We start from the raw sequence: 15,565 nt of genomic DNA, 5'->3' as shown, positions 1-15,565 counted from the left end.
TTGTTTTATTTATTTGTTTACTTTAAAAAAGTCTGAAAACTCTGTTAAAGGCTCGTGTTTCTGCTTTTTTTATTTGGGTACGACATAAAATATAGAATTTAATATTGTATTCAGTAAACATTACCCAAGAAAACGAAAATATCTAAAAATAAATGGCATGCGTCCGAAACATTATACTTTATTTTGATAAAAATGCAGGGCTTTTGTTTTCTCGTTTTTAAGAGCATTTTTATTTAGCCCTTTTTCCCGTAACAAAACTTTTGTGTAGCGAACTACAACAGTATATTTTTTTGTACCCATGAAAATCTTAATTGAAAAAAGGTCTTTCTAACATATTTTCAGCGTTACAATGTTGCCGCATTATTTGAAAAGTAGTAGCATCATTGTTATTTTAAATAGAACATCCGGTATATTTCGAAAATACATTCATAACTCATAATATCTGTAACATACTAACCTATTCTCTATTAATCTCTAATAGATTTCAAGATTAAAAATAAATCATATGTAAAATTGTCAAAAAATTATCTTGATTTAACAAATGCTTATTCAAAATCATATTTATGTCAATTTAAGACATGTTTTTTTACCTCAAAAACTATTAGAGATATGTATGTAAATGTGGGTTTTGAAATTTTTTTCAAGAATGTACCGACAGCCACAAAATCCCGAAATCTTGGCGAAAATCTAAAGTTGTAGCACTGCTGAAACCGGCTAAAGATTCAGGACTGGCCAGTAGCTACAGACCGATCTCCCTGTTGTGTCATTTGTACAAAGTTTACGAGCGAATGATTCTCAGACGCATGGAGAAAATCGTAGAATCGAAACTTATTCCTCAGCAAGCGGGCTTTAGGCCGGGAAAATCATGCACTGGGCAGGTCTTGGCTCTTACAGAGCATATCGAGAGGGGATACGAGGAGAAGCTGATCACTGGAGTCGCTCTTGTCGATTTAACCGCCGCATATGATACCATCATTCATAAACACCTCCTAACTAAAATATATGCTACAATTAAGGATTATAACCTGGTAAAAGTGATCGAGACAATGATGCAGAACCGACGCTTTTGTGTCACTCTGAACAATGGTAAGAGCAGATGGAGAACTCAAAGGAATGGGCTGCCCCAAGGAAGCGTCCTGGCGCCAATGCTATTTAATATATATACCAACGATCAACCTCTCCCTGCCTACTCAAAACATTTTCTTTATGCTGACGACCTGGCAATAGCTGTACAAGATACCAGCTTTCACAGCGTCGAACAAAAACTGGAAGGCGCACTTAACACAATGGCTAGTTACTACGACCGGAACTCACTTAAACCCAACCCTTCCAAGACGCAGGTTTCCGCTTTCCACCTACGCAATAGAGACGCTGCAACAAAGCTTAATATCTTGTGGAGAGGTAGTTTGCTGGAGCATACAGAAAAGCCGAAGTATCTCGGAGTGATACTAGACAGGACCTTGACATATAGGTACCACTGTCAGAAAACTCGCCAGAAAGTCAGCGCTAGAAATAACATTTTGAGAAGGCTAACTGGAAGCAAGTGGGGCGCAAATCCATCTGTCTTAAAAACAACTGCACGGGCTTTATGTTTTTCAACGGGAGAATATGCCTGTCCTGTATGGAATAGATCGAGCCATGCCAAACAAGTTGATGTTGCTTTAAATGAAACGTGCCGAATAACAACAGGGTGTATGAAAGCAACAAGCTTATTTCAACTTTACAGAGCCTCCGGATTTGCAGCTCCCTCACAGCGGCGCAAAGCGGCTGAACACACTGAAAAGTTTAAACAGATGTTCGACGAGCGCCATCCGCTTTTTGGCGAGTTCCAAGGATCAAGCAGACTCCGATCTCGGAAAAACTTTTTAAAGACTGTTCAAGAAGATCCACCGCTTGATTATCCTCTTAGAGAAGAAGATTCTGCAGGCCAACATCTTGATTGGGTCACGTGGAAGTCCCTAAACCGCATCAGAACAGGAGTAGCGCCTGTTAAAACCAACAAAGCGAAATGGGGACTTATCACGGATGAAGACACAAAATGTGAATGCGGCGAAATCCAAAATATGGAGCATCTGCTGTCATGCATAAGATGCCCTCATACATGTACCCTTGAAAATTTATGGAACGCCGATGAAAATGCTTTAGACGTCGCCCGGTACTGGGCTAAAGAATTTTAAATTATAATTGTACATTATGCACCTATATGGTCCGGATACGAAAAAGTAAAAGTAAGAGATATGTATAGATCAGTATAATAAAAAAAAATATGAGATATGAAAGTAGTTTTGCAAATTGTAATAATATATCAGGTGTTCCATTTAAAATAATATAGATGCTACCTCTGACTAGCCTAGCAATACTGTAACGCTGAAAATAATTTAGACAGATGAAGCAGGTGCCTTTATGCAAAAATCCATTATAATAAAATAAGTAGGGCTATTTACACATTTAATGTTTGATTTACATAATTTAGAAAGCTAGAGGCTAAGTTATACAGGGTAGCGCACCCCATTCGCCTCATTTGATTTTTTGATTATACGAAAACGGAAAGATGTAGATACAAAAAAAATTATGGGTATAATATGCAGAGAGGCAATGTGCATAATTTAAAATTATTTTCAAATGTACAGGGTGTATCAGAACTAAGATCCATACCAAAGTTATATTTTTTCTTATGGAACACCCGGTATTTTATTCCATTTTTGGATTCTTGTGCATAAAATAAGGCATTCATTATAAGGGTTTAATATGTTTAAATGCTTTGGTTGTTGAGATATTTAAAAATATTTAAATATGCATGTTAAAATAAAAAAAAATTTGTCACCACCCTGTACATTACTTTTCAGACTTAATTCTTGTGCTGACTTTGAAGCCGGATAAATAAACTTTCTTGAAAAAATGTATTGCTTTCTTAAATGTATACAGGGGTATCAAAAATTGTTGGTCTATTTTAAATATTTGTTTTACATAAAAACTTCGTTATTTTAAATACAACACTATGTATTTTTTAAAATAAGTCCAATCAGATTTAAATACTCTTTCAAACTAAATTAGGGTTTCCTATACCTATCTGGCTCAGATTTTGAATAAAAAGCGATTTTTCAATAAAACGGCTTGTGATCTGATGGCTGGTGTCGCCATGGCAATTTGCTAGTGACAGTTAGTAGCTATTTTCAAAATCGACATTAGTTTATGGACTTTATTTAAATTTATAACTTGTTATTTTTATTTAATTTACCTACAATAAAGTTAATAAGTATTCATTATTTTATCTAGGTATATATTTTTTTCTAACACACTGTATGTACCTTTATTTTATTTAAATTGTTTATTTTTATAATGGCTACTTTGGCCAAAAATCTATCACTGCAATTTGTTGCACGGCTCTGACAGTATTGAGTTATACTCTAACATACACATACACAGGAGAAGGTGTTAATTCCTTACTAGATACAATAATTCAACAATCAAATTTCAACCATAGGTTTAGGGTAAATATATTTATCTCTTAATACCAGAGAGAAACTAATAAGTAAAGTGAGAGGGCTTGTGGAATAGGGCATTTCGTAGACAAGTTTATTTTGTCACCGCGCATCCCAGACGCGCATAGCGTTTAGGCGGTCAAAAAAGGAAGTTTTCAACTTTGCAAGTTAAACATTTGACAGGATTAATTAGATTGTCAGTAGCTTTTTCTATTTCTTAGTTCTAGAAGGAGATAGCCAAAATCTGTTGATAATCGGAGCAAATCGGAGTAATAAATTGTTTTTGACTGAATGTGCCTGTTCTTTTAGCTTGTCAGAAGAGAAGATTATTATCATTATTGATTATTTCAGATTCCACGATTATTCGGCATTTTTGTAATTTTTGTTTTGTGGTTGAGACCCAGACAAAACGTTTCCTTTAAAGGTAAGTTTTATCTCGGTAATTATTTTAACATACCTAATAGTAATAGTGAGTGCACAGAATAATCGTACATTGCTAATTTAATTTTTTTAATTTAAAACATCACATTCTTTTCTGATACCTATGGAACGACTAGGTATTATACCTGGCATTATTTCCAGTAATACAAATTATTTTCTTCAACTGCTAGGTTCTTGTTATAGAATAAAGACTATCAAAAGCATTGAATACCTACGGGATACCTACTGATACTCTGTGCGAGCTCCCAACCGTGCTTCCCTGTTCACTCCCAACCAAGTTAGATAAAAAAGATACTGAAGATTGGAGCTTTGAGTTGGAGTATGGCAAGGAGTATGGAGTTAAATAAATTATTATGTTCCTACACAGTATTTTATTTATCGGTTTTAATGCTTTAAAGTCTAATAATAAATTTGCGTTGTCAACAAAATAATCTATAAACACTACGAATATTTCTTATTATAAACTTGAAAGATTAAGATTCGGTTCAAATATACAAATTTTAAATTTTTGGCGCCAGTATATAGGTATGAATGCAACCTACTATATCGATAATGCGCTCATAGTTCGGGTTAGACGCCAAAGGCCGCGCCACTAACACAGTCTTCAGAAATTAACGTTGATCGGTCTCTCTCACTTTAGTTATTAGTGTTCTCTCTGCTTAATACTGTAAAGTATGTTAAGTCTGTCCGACGAGAAGACACATGACAGTGACAGTTATTATCTGTCATTTTAATTCACACTGAAAATGGATGTTTTTTATAATCATTTTTGGATGTTGTCTGTAAAATATTTCCTGACTCGTTGGACAGACAGTATAAATGCCAAAGATATACATAAAAATATACAACTGAAAAGAAAACATGTAAAGCTAGTGTAACAAATACAAAGGTGTTCGATGAAAAGCACAGAGTTGATAGTTCGAGTAACGTCAGAGGGAAATCAAAATAAAACCAACTAAAAGACAAACACAGAAACCAAACTAAGTTAACTTAATGTTATTAGGTATAGTATTTCTCTGTTACTTACTTGCATTCTTACCCATAGCTTTAAAGTCCGTGTGGAATCCGTCCACTGTAATCCTCGATTCCCGTCCGGCTCTTCTGAACATTACTTCGTGCCAGGTACCGTCGTCTATTCGTCTTCTAGAACCTCTTTGTTTTGAGGGTCCGGTGCCTAGGTCCAAGTGGACGTAGATGTGGCCATTGTAGATTTCAACAGCAAAAAGATCGGTCTGAAAATAATATTAACCAAGGTATAAATTAATGTTTATAAATAAAGTCTTATACTATATGAAATACGAGTTCAATTACTAAAATCTTAGCGATACAGATAAAATTGGAGTTGCCGGTTTTATAACAGCAAACTAAAATACTAATATTGAAAGTTCATTCGATCTATACGACAAAATATACAGGGTGTTCTTTTAAAATTAAAATCTAGGGTTGTAGTGGAGGGAAATTGTATTAAATTTCGTGGTGCATTCAAGTCTAAAAGTTTTGTCTCAATTTAAATAATGAACTTTTAATTATAAGAATCTCTGTCATAATCTTAATGGATATGAATTCCATTTTCTTGTTTTTGAAATGAACTAATTTACAATAAGTAAAAATAGTTAAGTTTAATAAAAAATATACAGTAAGATGCATCAACTGCATACAATTTTATGAGGTCATACGTGAACAGTATAGTACCAGAGCTAGCAACGTCGGAAAAACAAGTATTTTAAGACGTCTGGCTCTTTGATATATCTTTTAGTATGCTCTCTAGAACAGCATGCGGTCCGTCTGGCTGCCGGTAAACGTTGCGTTCATTACTGCGCATTGAAAGAAGATCCTATATTTTTATTAGTCCTTTAAATTCTAGTATTGAATATAAATCGAACATGTCTCCATAGCGCAGTGCGAGTTTCCGACCACGAACCGATGATTCAGAGTTCGAATCCGGGTCGGGGCAAAGACTTTTTTATTTTATTTTCATTTATATTCTGATAGTAAAGTAATAAATATTTGTTTTTATTTAATTATCAGAATTAAATAAAAACAAATATTTATTACTTACCCCACGGGGTCTTTCACCTTGACGTGGTGAGTGGGGCTCAGTAACTTTCAATGTCCAGGGAGCGATGCCGGCGGTAGCGTAGCTACTGGTAGGGCCACCCTTGCCGGTAAGGTCTCGAAGTGACGAAGGTGAAGTTAAGAAAGACCACAACGGTGCAGCGTCTGACCCAGAGTGGGCGGCTGCCAACAGCGTCTGATCCATAGTGGGCGGCTGAACTTACGCATCAGGAAAGCAACGGGAAACTACCTGATGTATGAGACCTTTCCCCAGGATTATCATTATGGCTGAAGAATTAAAAAACGGCCCCGAGTACGGGCGCCCCTTAAATGGGGCAGGGGTGCGAAGAATCTCCCGTTCGGCCACAATTGACCGTAAATCCAAACTTAAGATAGGTACTTGGAACCTACGTAGTCTATACGAAGCGGGAAAAACCCATAACACAATACAGGAGATGAAAAGACTCGATATCCCGATCCTAGGGGTTAGTGAAATGCGCTGGCCAAACTCCGGTAAATGCAAGATAGAAGAACATACTGTGTACTACTCAGGAGAGGACAGTAACTATCATATCAATGGTGTTGCTTTTATAGTTTCCAAACATGTCGAGAAGTGCGTTAAATCCGTGTGTTACGTTTCTGATAGGGTCATTATGTTACAACTGAACTCGAGACCTGTTGACATCAACCTTATTCAAGTATATGCACCAACCTCAGTCAGTGACGAGGAGGAAATTGAAAAATTCTACGATACCATCAAGAGCGTCACTGACAAAATCAAGAAGAAAGATATTACCATTATTATGGGAGACCTCAACGCCAAAGTTGGCCAAGGTAGAGAGGATAAGGTCGTAGGTGACTTTGGACTCGGTATACGTAATGAGAGAGGAGACCGATTTGTTGAATTCTGCAGGGATAATAATTTGTGTATTATGAACACCTTCTACAAACTCCCGAAGAGAAGGCTCTATACTTGGAAACATCCATCAGATAGTCCAGAGAAACCTGTCAGAAATCAGATTGACTATATCACCATCAATGAACGTTACCGAAACTCAGTACAGGCAGTCAAAACTTTTCCTGGAGCCGATGTCCCTTCAGATCATGTCCTCCTAGTAGCGAGGTTCAAGCTCAGATTAAAGAAAGTCGAAAGAAAACAACCGTCAAAAAAGTTAAATGTCGACTATATACGGGACAATCACGAGGTAATTATGAACACTCTGGAAAATAAGTGTGAGGAAAAAATACTTGACTGCAACATTGAAGACCACTGGAATAAGTTTAAAAATATAGTATCAGAAACAACATCTAATATACCTATAGCCCAACAGAAGAAACAGAATTGGATGAATGACGATATTCTGCACCTAATGGAGGAAAGAAGATCATTTAAAAATCAAGACCAACAAAAGTACCAACTTATTAATAAAGAAATTCGGAAGAAAATACGAGCGGCAAAAGAGGCATGGTTTGTGAATCAATGTAAGGAGGTTGAAGAGTTACAGAAGAGACATGATACCTTCAACTTACATAAGAGGGTTAAAGAGTTAACGGGTGTGAATACCAACAGAACTCATAACCTTGTTGACAAGGATGGTAATCTCATTGTAAATGACATTGATAAACTGAGAAGATGGAAAGAGTACATCGAAGAATTGTTTGATGACGAGAGAATAGAAAATGTGATACAACAATGTAATACAGGCCCTATGATAACAATGGGTGAACTAGAGAAGGCTATAAAAACAGCAAAAAATAGAAAGGCAACGGGTCCGGATGAAATACCATCGGAAATACTCAAATGTCTCGATATTAAAGGAAAACAGTCGCTACTATCGCTTTTTAACAAAATATACGAATCCGGAGTTATACCAACTGACTGGATCAAGTCAACATTCGTAATGATCCCCAAAAAGGGAAACTCTAGGAAGTGCTCTGATTACAGAACTATCAGTTTAATGAGCCACGTCCTAAAAATTTTCCTTCGAATTATACATTCAAGAGTATATGCCAAAATAGAGGAACAAATTAGCGAGACACAGTTCGGATTCCGCAACAATCTTGGAACTAGAGAAGCACTTTTTTGCATCCAAGTCCTTGTTCAAAGATGCAGAGATGTCGATCACCCTGTCTTTATGTGCTTTATTGATTTCGAAAAAGCATTTGACAGGGTAAAACATGATAAATTGGTTGCGATTTTACGGGAAGTGGGCATTGATGATAAGGATCTCCAAATAATTAGAAACCTTTATTGGAATCAGCAGGCAAGTGTTAAAATTGGCAAAAATACCTCGGAAACAATAGCAATCCGTAGAGGTGTGCGACAGGGATGCATTATGTCGCCACTACTTTTTAATCTTTACTCTGAATTCATCTTCAGGGAGGCGCTCGAGGAAATCGATGGCGGTGTCAAAGTGAATGGAGTTAATGTCAACAACTTAAAATATGCTGACGATACCGTTTTGTTAGCCAGTAGTCCGGAAGAACTGCAGTTGCTGTTGGATAGAGTTACAAGTACATGCGATGAGTATGGGTTAAAACTTAACACTCAAAAGACTAAGCTTATGACCGTTAGTAAACATCCTATAAATCCGATACCAATAACAGCTTATGGAGTCGACCTTGAGCAAGTTGATAATATCACCTACTTGGGCTCTAACATTAATAACGATTGGGATATGAGCAAGGAAATCAAGCAACGTATAGAGAAAGCTAGATCGGTATTCTATCGGATGAAGAAAGTGTTATGTAGTCGAAATATTAACATAGAACTAAAGTTAAGACTTACAAGATGCTACATATTTTCCACTTTACTTTATGGGGCGGAAAGTTGGACACTCACAGAGACATTGCTAAAGAAACTCCAGGCTTTTGAAATGTGGGTGTATAGGAGATTGTTGCGGATAAGTTGGGTTGACAAGGTTCGTAATGAGGAAGTTTTGAGTCGCTTGTCCAAACAACCCGAAATAAATAAAAACATCAAGATCCGGAAGTTAGAATATTTTGCGCACGTTATTCAACACCCTGAACGATACAACGTCCTCCATTTGATTATGCAAGGTAAAATAGAGGGTAAGAGAGGACCTGGTCGTAGACGCACATTGTGGCTTCGAAATTTGCGGGATTGGTTCCAAAAATCAAATGCAGCACTCTTTAGGGCTGCTGCCAACAAAATTATAATAGCCAATATGATAGCCAACGTTCGTTGAGGACATGGCACTCGATGAAGAAGAATTATCAGAATTATTTAATACTTTACTATAAGAATATAAACGAAAATAAAATGAAAAAGTCTTTGACCTGACCCGGATTCGAACTCTGAATCATCGGTTCGTGGTCGGAAACTCTACGCACTGCGCTATGGAGACATGTTCGATTTATATTCAATACTAGAACTTATAGGACTAAATTAATAAAAACATAGGATCTTCTTCCGATGCGCAGTAGTGAACGCAACGGGTATCGGCAGCCAGACGGGCCGCATGCTGTTCCAGAGAGCATAGTAAAAGATATATCAAAGAGCCAGACGTCTTAAAATCCTTTCTCGAAAACGTTGCTAGCTCTTAGACTAGTAATACAATATCCTAGTCTTTAGAGAGGCCAATCGACTTTTGATCATTTATATAAAACTCTGCATACCTACTTAGATATTCGTTTATCCTATGCTACGTAAGAAGTAGGATTTTGATCTCCATCAAAGTTAAGTTTATATGGACTATCGAGACTGTTCCTCTGACTTCCTGTAAGTTGTATGAGAAGGTGAATCGCGAATACTCAATAACCGGCAAAGTCCACTGAATATCTTATATACAGGATGTCAAAATATTCCGCGATCATAGAACTACTACGTACTTTTGGAATCAAAATAAGTTTATTGAGCACAATTTAAAGGTAAATTGTGTAAGAAAGTGCTCTGTTTGTCCGCTAGAGGGCATCAAGCTTTAAAAAATAAAAGCATTTTTTAAGATATGTTAAGAACCGTTTTGCCGATTTGAATGAGAGTTGGAGTGCCTATGTCTTCTAAGCGCTTTAACATTTGACTTTTACAAAAATCAAGAAAAGGTACTGGAAGGGAAAACTACCTCCAAACCTACATAAATTTTAATGTAAATATTTTTCAATTCCACCGACGACAGATTTTCTTTTCGTAAAATGATAGTATTTACTAGTAGTGGGAACTATCGAATGAATACTATCGAAACATTCGTTGAAAACTATTCGAATAAAAATTATCGAATAGATGCGTCATCTGCCTTGAAATATTGTATTCTAGTAATTCGGCAGCAAAAACCATTCATTTATAAAATTCATTCATTTAGAAAATTCATTTATTCGTCAGGATCGATTATAATAAAATATTAACTGGATTTTAGTTGTCGCCCGGCGACGTAGGTTTCTTTCCGAAAAACCCGGTCGGTGGAAATGCTATGAAAGAAGCCGGCATCTTTGATTTTTTGTGGAGTCAGATAAAGATAAGGACACATTATTTTTTTTATTGAGGTGCTAGTATTTACACAGAAAATACATTATGAAGGGTGCTGTTGCCATATATTAGTATTAGTCTCGGTATTAATTGATATTAGCAAAGAATATTATTGTTTGGCTTTAGTTAGTTAGGGATAGTATGTCTATATATTTTATATTTTTTTATTAATATTCTGTTGTTACACTGCAATAATACTTGTTATTTTGGATGTAGGAAAATTATTTTTAATGTGTTTAAGCAAAGACTGGTTTAATAAATAATAATAACAGTAATAATTTGTTATACCTATTAACAACAAAATTTGAAATCATTTAATATAAACATTTTTTTTAAGTAGTAGCAAAATATAAACAACAAATTTGATGTCAAAATTGTTTATATTAGATCCTATTTAAAAATAATATAGTCTCTCAATTTTTTGTGACAACGTTGGTTTATTAAATAATAATAATTACAGAACTAATTTGTTATATTAACAACAAATTTTAAAATCATGAAATATAAACATTTATTAATTTTCTAAGCGTGCAGTGTAATGCAAGGAAAATAAAAATAAAAATTAGAAATCAAAATTATTTATATTCGGTACTTTATATTACTATTTAATAATAATAATATTTACTTTTACTGGTATTTACTTTAAAAAATAAATGAAATATTTCTTCGCAAAAAACTACATGTAAGAGAATTAGCATAAACAAAATACAAACATCGTTAACTTTTTTTTAAATTGGCACGTGTAAAACTTTCAATTTAATTTTCTCACCCCATAGTCTGAGTTCGATAACCATTTACTTAACCACATTAATTAATATAATTATTAAGTTCAACTAATTCATATTATTAAAACATCTAAAATACAAATATGTATTTTTAAAATTAATTGTAACTTCATCTCATCTCTCTTAAAAATTGCTACTTCTCAAAATTTTCCATTAAAAAATAGACCATATACCATATAAAATTAAATAATTGAAAGATCGGGCTACGGAAAATCACACAAACTTTCGGAAAAATTTTGACCACCTGCACACGCACACAATCGTCAATTAAAAAAACTACTATTTTAGTATTTTAAATATTTTAATAAACGCAAAAATAGCACAGTATTTATAAGGCGAAGTTATAAAAATTTGGAAGAACTAATAATGCACTGACGCACACAAAAATCAAACGAATACTAAATTTCATTTATCAAAAACATTCGATAGTCGTGGCTCAACGATAACCAGTTAGTCGCACGGCGAGGTTGTCACATATGCTTTAGTATACAAATGAATGAATGATTTTATTCGAATAAAACCATTCGATAGTTGAAATCATTCATTCAGTAACCATTCGATAGTCTAATTCAATCGATAGTTCCCATCGCTAGTATTTACCACATTTTTTGTCTCTTGTAAAAAACGTCAAATGGCATAGTTTTGGAGAAAACAATTTTTTGAAGAATTTATTTTTCCAAGTAGTACCCTATACAGGGAGTATTCCGTGGACATAGAAGAACTACGTATTTTTTGAATGAAAATAAGTTAATTGCACATAATTTAACTTTATAAAAAAAAATTTCCGTTAGAAGGCGTCAATAAGAAATAAACCGAACGTTAATTAATTTAAAATTTATCTTTTTAAGCTTTTTGTGAAGCTTATTGTCAAATATAATTTGTGATACTAACAGAAAATTCTATATTTTTGCCAATTAGATTATTAGAGCATAATAGATTTTATGCGCCTCCATAACTTGATGTGATAAAAAACATTTTTTGGAAATCAGCTTTGGAAAAATATAAGTCCAGTAAGGCTCTGGATTAGGTAAAAGTAGTCCATCCACTGTAGAAAAAGACAGGGACACTAATTTTAAGACTCCAATTCACTGTAAAATACCACCTGAACAAGCTCAACCTTTATCAAGGAATCGTATGCTGCAGTTTTTGCGATAAAGATCTTGAAATAGCAGTGCATACAATATGGCATTTTGAGGATCTTGATCGCAAGCAACATTTTTCATTTGAGAAAGTATGGCTAGAACCGGAGGAACTATGCCCCTATAAAGGACATACACAAGCAGGTGTAGGGCACAAGGATAGGAGACTGAATGTAAACATAGAAAGGGGACAAACACAACAAGCCAGGTCGCAGTGTTTCCGGTATTGAACGGCTCCTCCCATATTGATAAAAAAAAGATTCTCATTACCATTACCAACTCCATTTCTTAATTAAATATTTGTATATAATTTAAATAAAATCTCTCTTTCCTGTCGTCTAGTTAAAGGTCTAAGTGAAGGCACGAGCACCCAGTCGCTATATAATTCTAAAAGGTAAACAGACAAATTCGTGAAACAGAATTCATTAAATGGTGACATAATATTCAACCAGTTAGAGCAGAAAAGCTTCTCCGAATACTTAGAAGTTGGTTAATTAGAAAGGACAAACGTAAGTGAGAAGGATGAATACACGAAAGTTACATCTGGCTTGTTTGAAAGGGATTCTAAAATTAGTATTAATTTAGTTAAAATGTCAGACAGTGTCATTTAGAGTAGAAAATAGTATTTAATTTTTAATATAAAAGGGTATTTTTATAATAATAATTACAATTACAGGCGGTTATTGTTTAGTTCAAGTCAAAATCTGTAATTTTTTTCAAATAAAAATGCGAAAATAGTTTTTTTCTCAGATCAAAAAATATTTGAACCTGTAAAATTAAAAAAAATGTTTGATTGTGTGTGCTATACCTATACAAATTTCCTCATTAAACATAAAATCCTTATTTATGAAAAATGTTCTTGATGTTATGTTGTTCATTAAAAAAGTTGGGTGTAAAGATGAACAGAGTGCCTCGAGTCATTTCTGTAAAAAAACGTATTATTATCTTGATAAATTTAGTTAAGGACTGCCTACATGTTTTTTGGAGGTTCATTGTATTTAAAATATGTAAAAAAACATTGTAATTGAAAAATCAAAACGCCTGGGAGACATTTTAATTGAAAAGATAATTATAAAAGATGTACTTTGTTATTCATAATCACATTATCATTAATGTTCATAATATGTTTTTATTATCATATTACCTAGTTAATTAAAATGTCAAATATGTACATACAGGGTCCGGCAATAGTGCGTCGGGCATCTGTAGCTCATAGAATAAAAAACTTGAGAATTTTGTTTAAGTGCAGACCTAAAGTATGTACCAGGATCTATTTCAGGAAAATATTTTAATTTCTATAGGGTGGCTCAAAAAAGTGTGAGTGGACCTGGATTATTTTTTTTAAATGGCTTGTAGGCCATACTTCGCTACTATATATAACTATTTCTAAAAATCCATAGGCTCTAATTCCGGCGGTCTCGACGGCCGGGACGTTTTTTTTTTTTTTTCACAATAAGGGGCCGTCCTCTGCCGGAAACACTGCGACCTGTGAGGCCTATTGTGTTTGTCCCCTTTCTATATCTGCACTCATTCTCCTATCCCTGTGCCCTGCACTAACTTATGCAGGTCCTTGATAGGATGGGAGCATAGTTCCTCCGGTTCTAGCCTAGCTTTCCCAAATAAAAAGTGTCGCTTGCAATCCAGAGCCTCTCAGTGACATATTATGTGCTCCGCTGTTTCAGGATCTTTATCGCAGAGTCTGCAGCAAAGACTTCCTTGATACAGATTGAGCTTGTTCAGGTAACACTTTACAGCCATATGTCCTGTCAAGAGGCCTGTTGTAATCCGCAATTTATTCCTGCTAAGCATTAGCAGTTCTTTTGGTTTTGGAGCTAGGTCCTTGGATAAAAGCCTTGCTGTGCCTGTGCCCCCTGTCTGTTTCTCCAGTGGACATTCTGATTTTCCCTGATCCAGAGTTTTAATGCACTAGGGGCCATACATTTGGGTATTCCCAGTACTGGCTCTGGACCAAGATAAGATGCCGATGATCCTTGCCTAGCTAGCTCATCGGCTTTTTTCGTTGCCTTGGATGCCGCTGTGGCCCGGCACCCAGAATAATTTAATTCTGTTCCGTCGAGCCAGAGCTTCCAGTTCACCTAGGCATTTCCAGACGAGTCTCGACGATACCTTTGGGCTCATAAGCGCCCCAAGTGCCGCCTGACTGTCTGAGCATATATTGATGAGCTTACCTGAATAAGCTCTTCTATTGTTTTCTCTCGCACATTGTAGAATGGCGAAGATTTCTGTCTGGAATACGGTTGAGTGTTTACCCAAGGAAAAGGATAAACTTACCCTTGGTCTTTTCCCAAATACTCCAGCTCCTGTTCCTTCAGCGGTCTTTGACCCGTCTGTATACCAGTTAGTCCATCCTGAAGGAATGTTATATCTGTCCACATTCCTCGATCCATTTTGTTCACCTCGAATGGTTTGTGGTAGTGATAAAGAGGGGTCATCTGGTCCGATCTCATTTGAAGTAGAGGTCCCCCGATAGGATTTCCCATCTTTGAGTGTCCTGTTTCTGTCCTATTTCCCAGAGACAAGACACTTTGTTGTCGATAGAGTCCCATTCTTGCCTCCGCCTGGATCACTATGTGAAGAGGCGGAAGGTCCAGAAGCGCCTCCATTGATGCAGTGGGCGTTGATTTCATCGCCCCTGTTATGCTCAGACAAGCAAGTTTTAACACCCTGTATGTTATTGCATTTTTGGCTACTTTTCAGATCACTTTACATAACCCTAAGATATGAATAAATATATTTCGATAGTTTCAGAGATATTCAAAAATAAATCAAAAATATATATTTTTCGGCCCTTCTTAAAAAAATATTAAAAATACAGGAACTGTTCTGAAATCAAAACTATATTAGGTATTTACTTTAGATGGTCTGTACTTACTTTGCTATAAATTTGAAAATCGTAAATCATACAGGATGTTCAAAATTCTACGCCAAACTTTCTAAAATATAAAATAATTTTTCTTCGTTTTTTTAAATGGAACGCCCTGTATATTATTTTTTCAGTAGACGGAGAATTAAAAAATGAACATTTTTTGTATTTAGAGTATTTCAAAATTTTTAACGGTTTCGCAGATATTTGCGGTTTTATATTTCATATAGCGTTTTCCACAGTAAATTTTTATCAAAGCCACCCAATCATTTTTCTCTCGAATTGTACCACTGAAA

General features: G+C 35.2%; 1 protein-coding gene across 1 annotated transcript in view; it reads right to left on the bottom strand.

Moving 5' to 3' along the window:
• Nucleotides 1–15,565, bottom strand: part of LOC115878476 (neurexin-3) — a 350,620-nt gene that overhangs the window by 47,038 nt on the left and 288,017 nt on the right. Inside the window, exon 10 of the mRNA XM_030894994.1 lies at nucleotides 4,963–5,155. Coding sequence (XP_030750854.1) covers nucleotides 4,963–5,155 — 193 coding nt within the window. The remainder of the gene's footprint in view (nucleotides 1–4,962; nucleotides 5,156–15,565) is intronic.

This window comes from Sitophilus oryzae, unplaced genomic scaffold (assembly GCF_002938485.1).
Source record: "Sitophilus oryzae breed Bouriz unplaced genomic scaffold, Soryzae_2.0 scaffold_1514_pilon_pilon, whole genome shotgun sequence".
NCBI lineage: Eukaryota > Metazoa > Arthropoda > Insecta > Coleoptera > Curculionidae > Sitophilus > Sitophilus oryzae.
The sequence above is the reverse complement of the archived record's forward strand: the minus strand, read 5'-3'. Positions and strand labels throughout refer to the sequence as shown.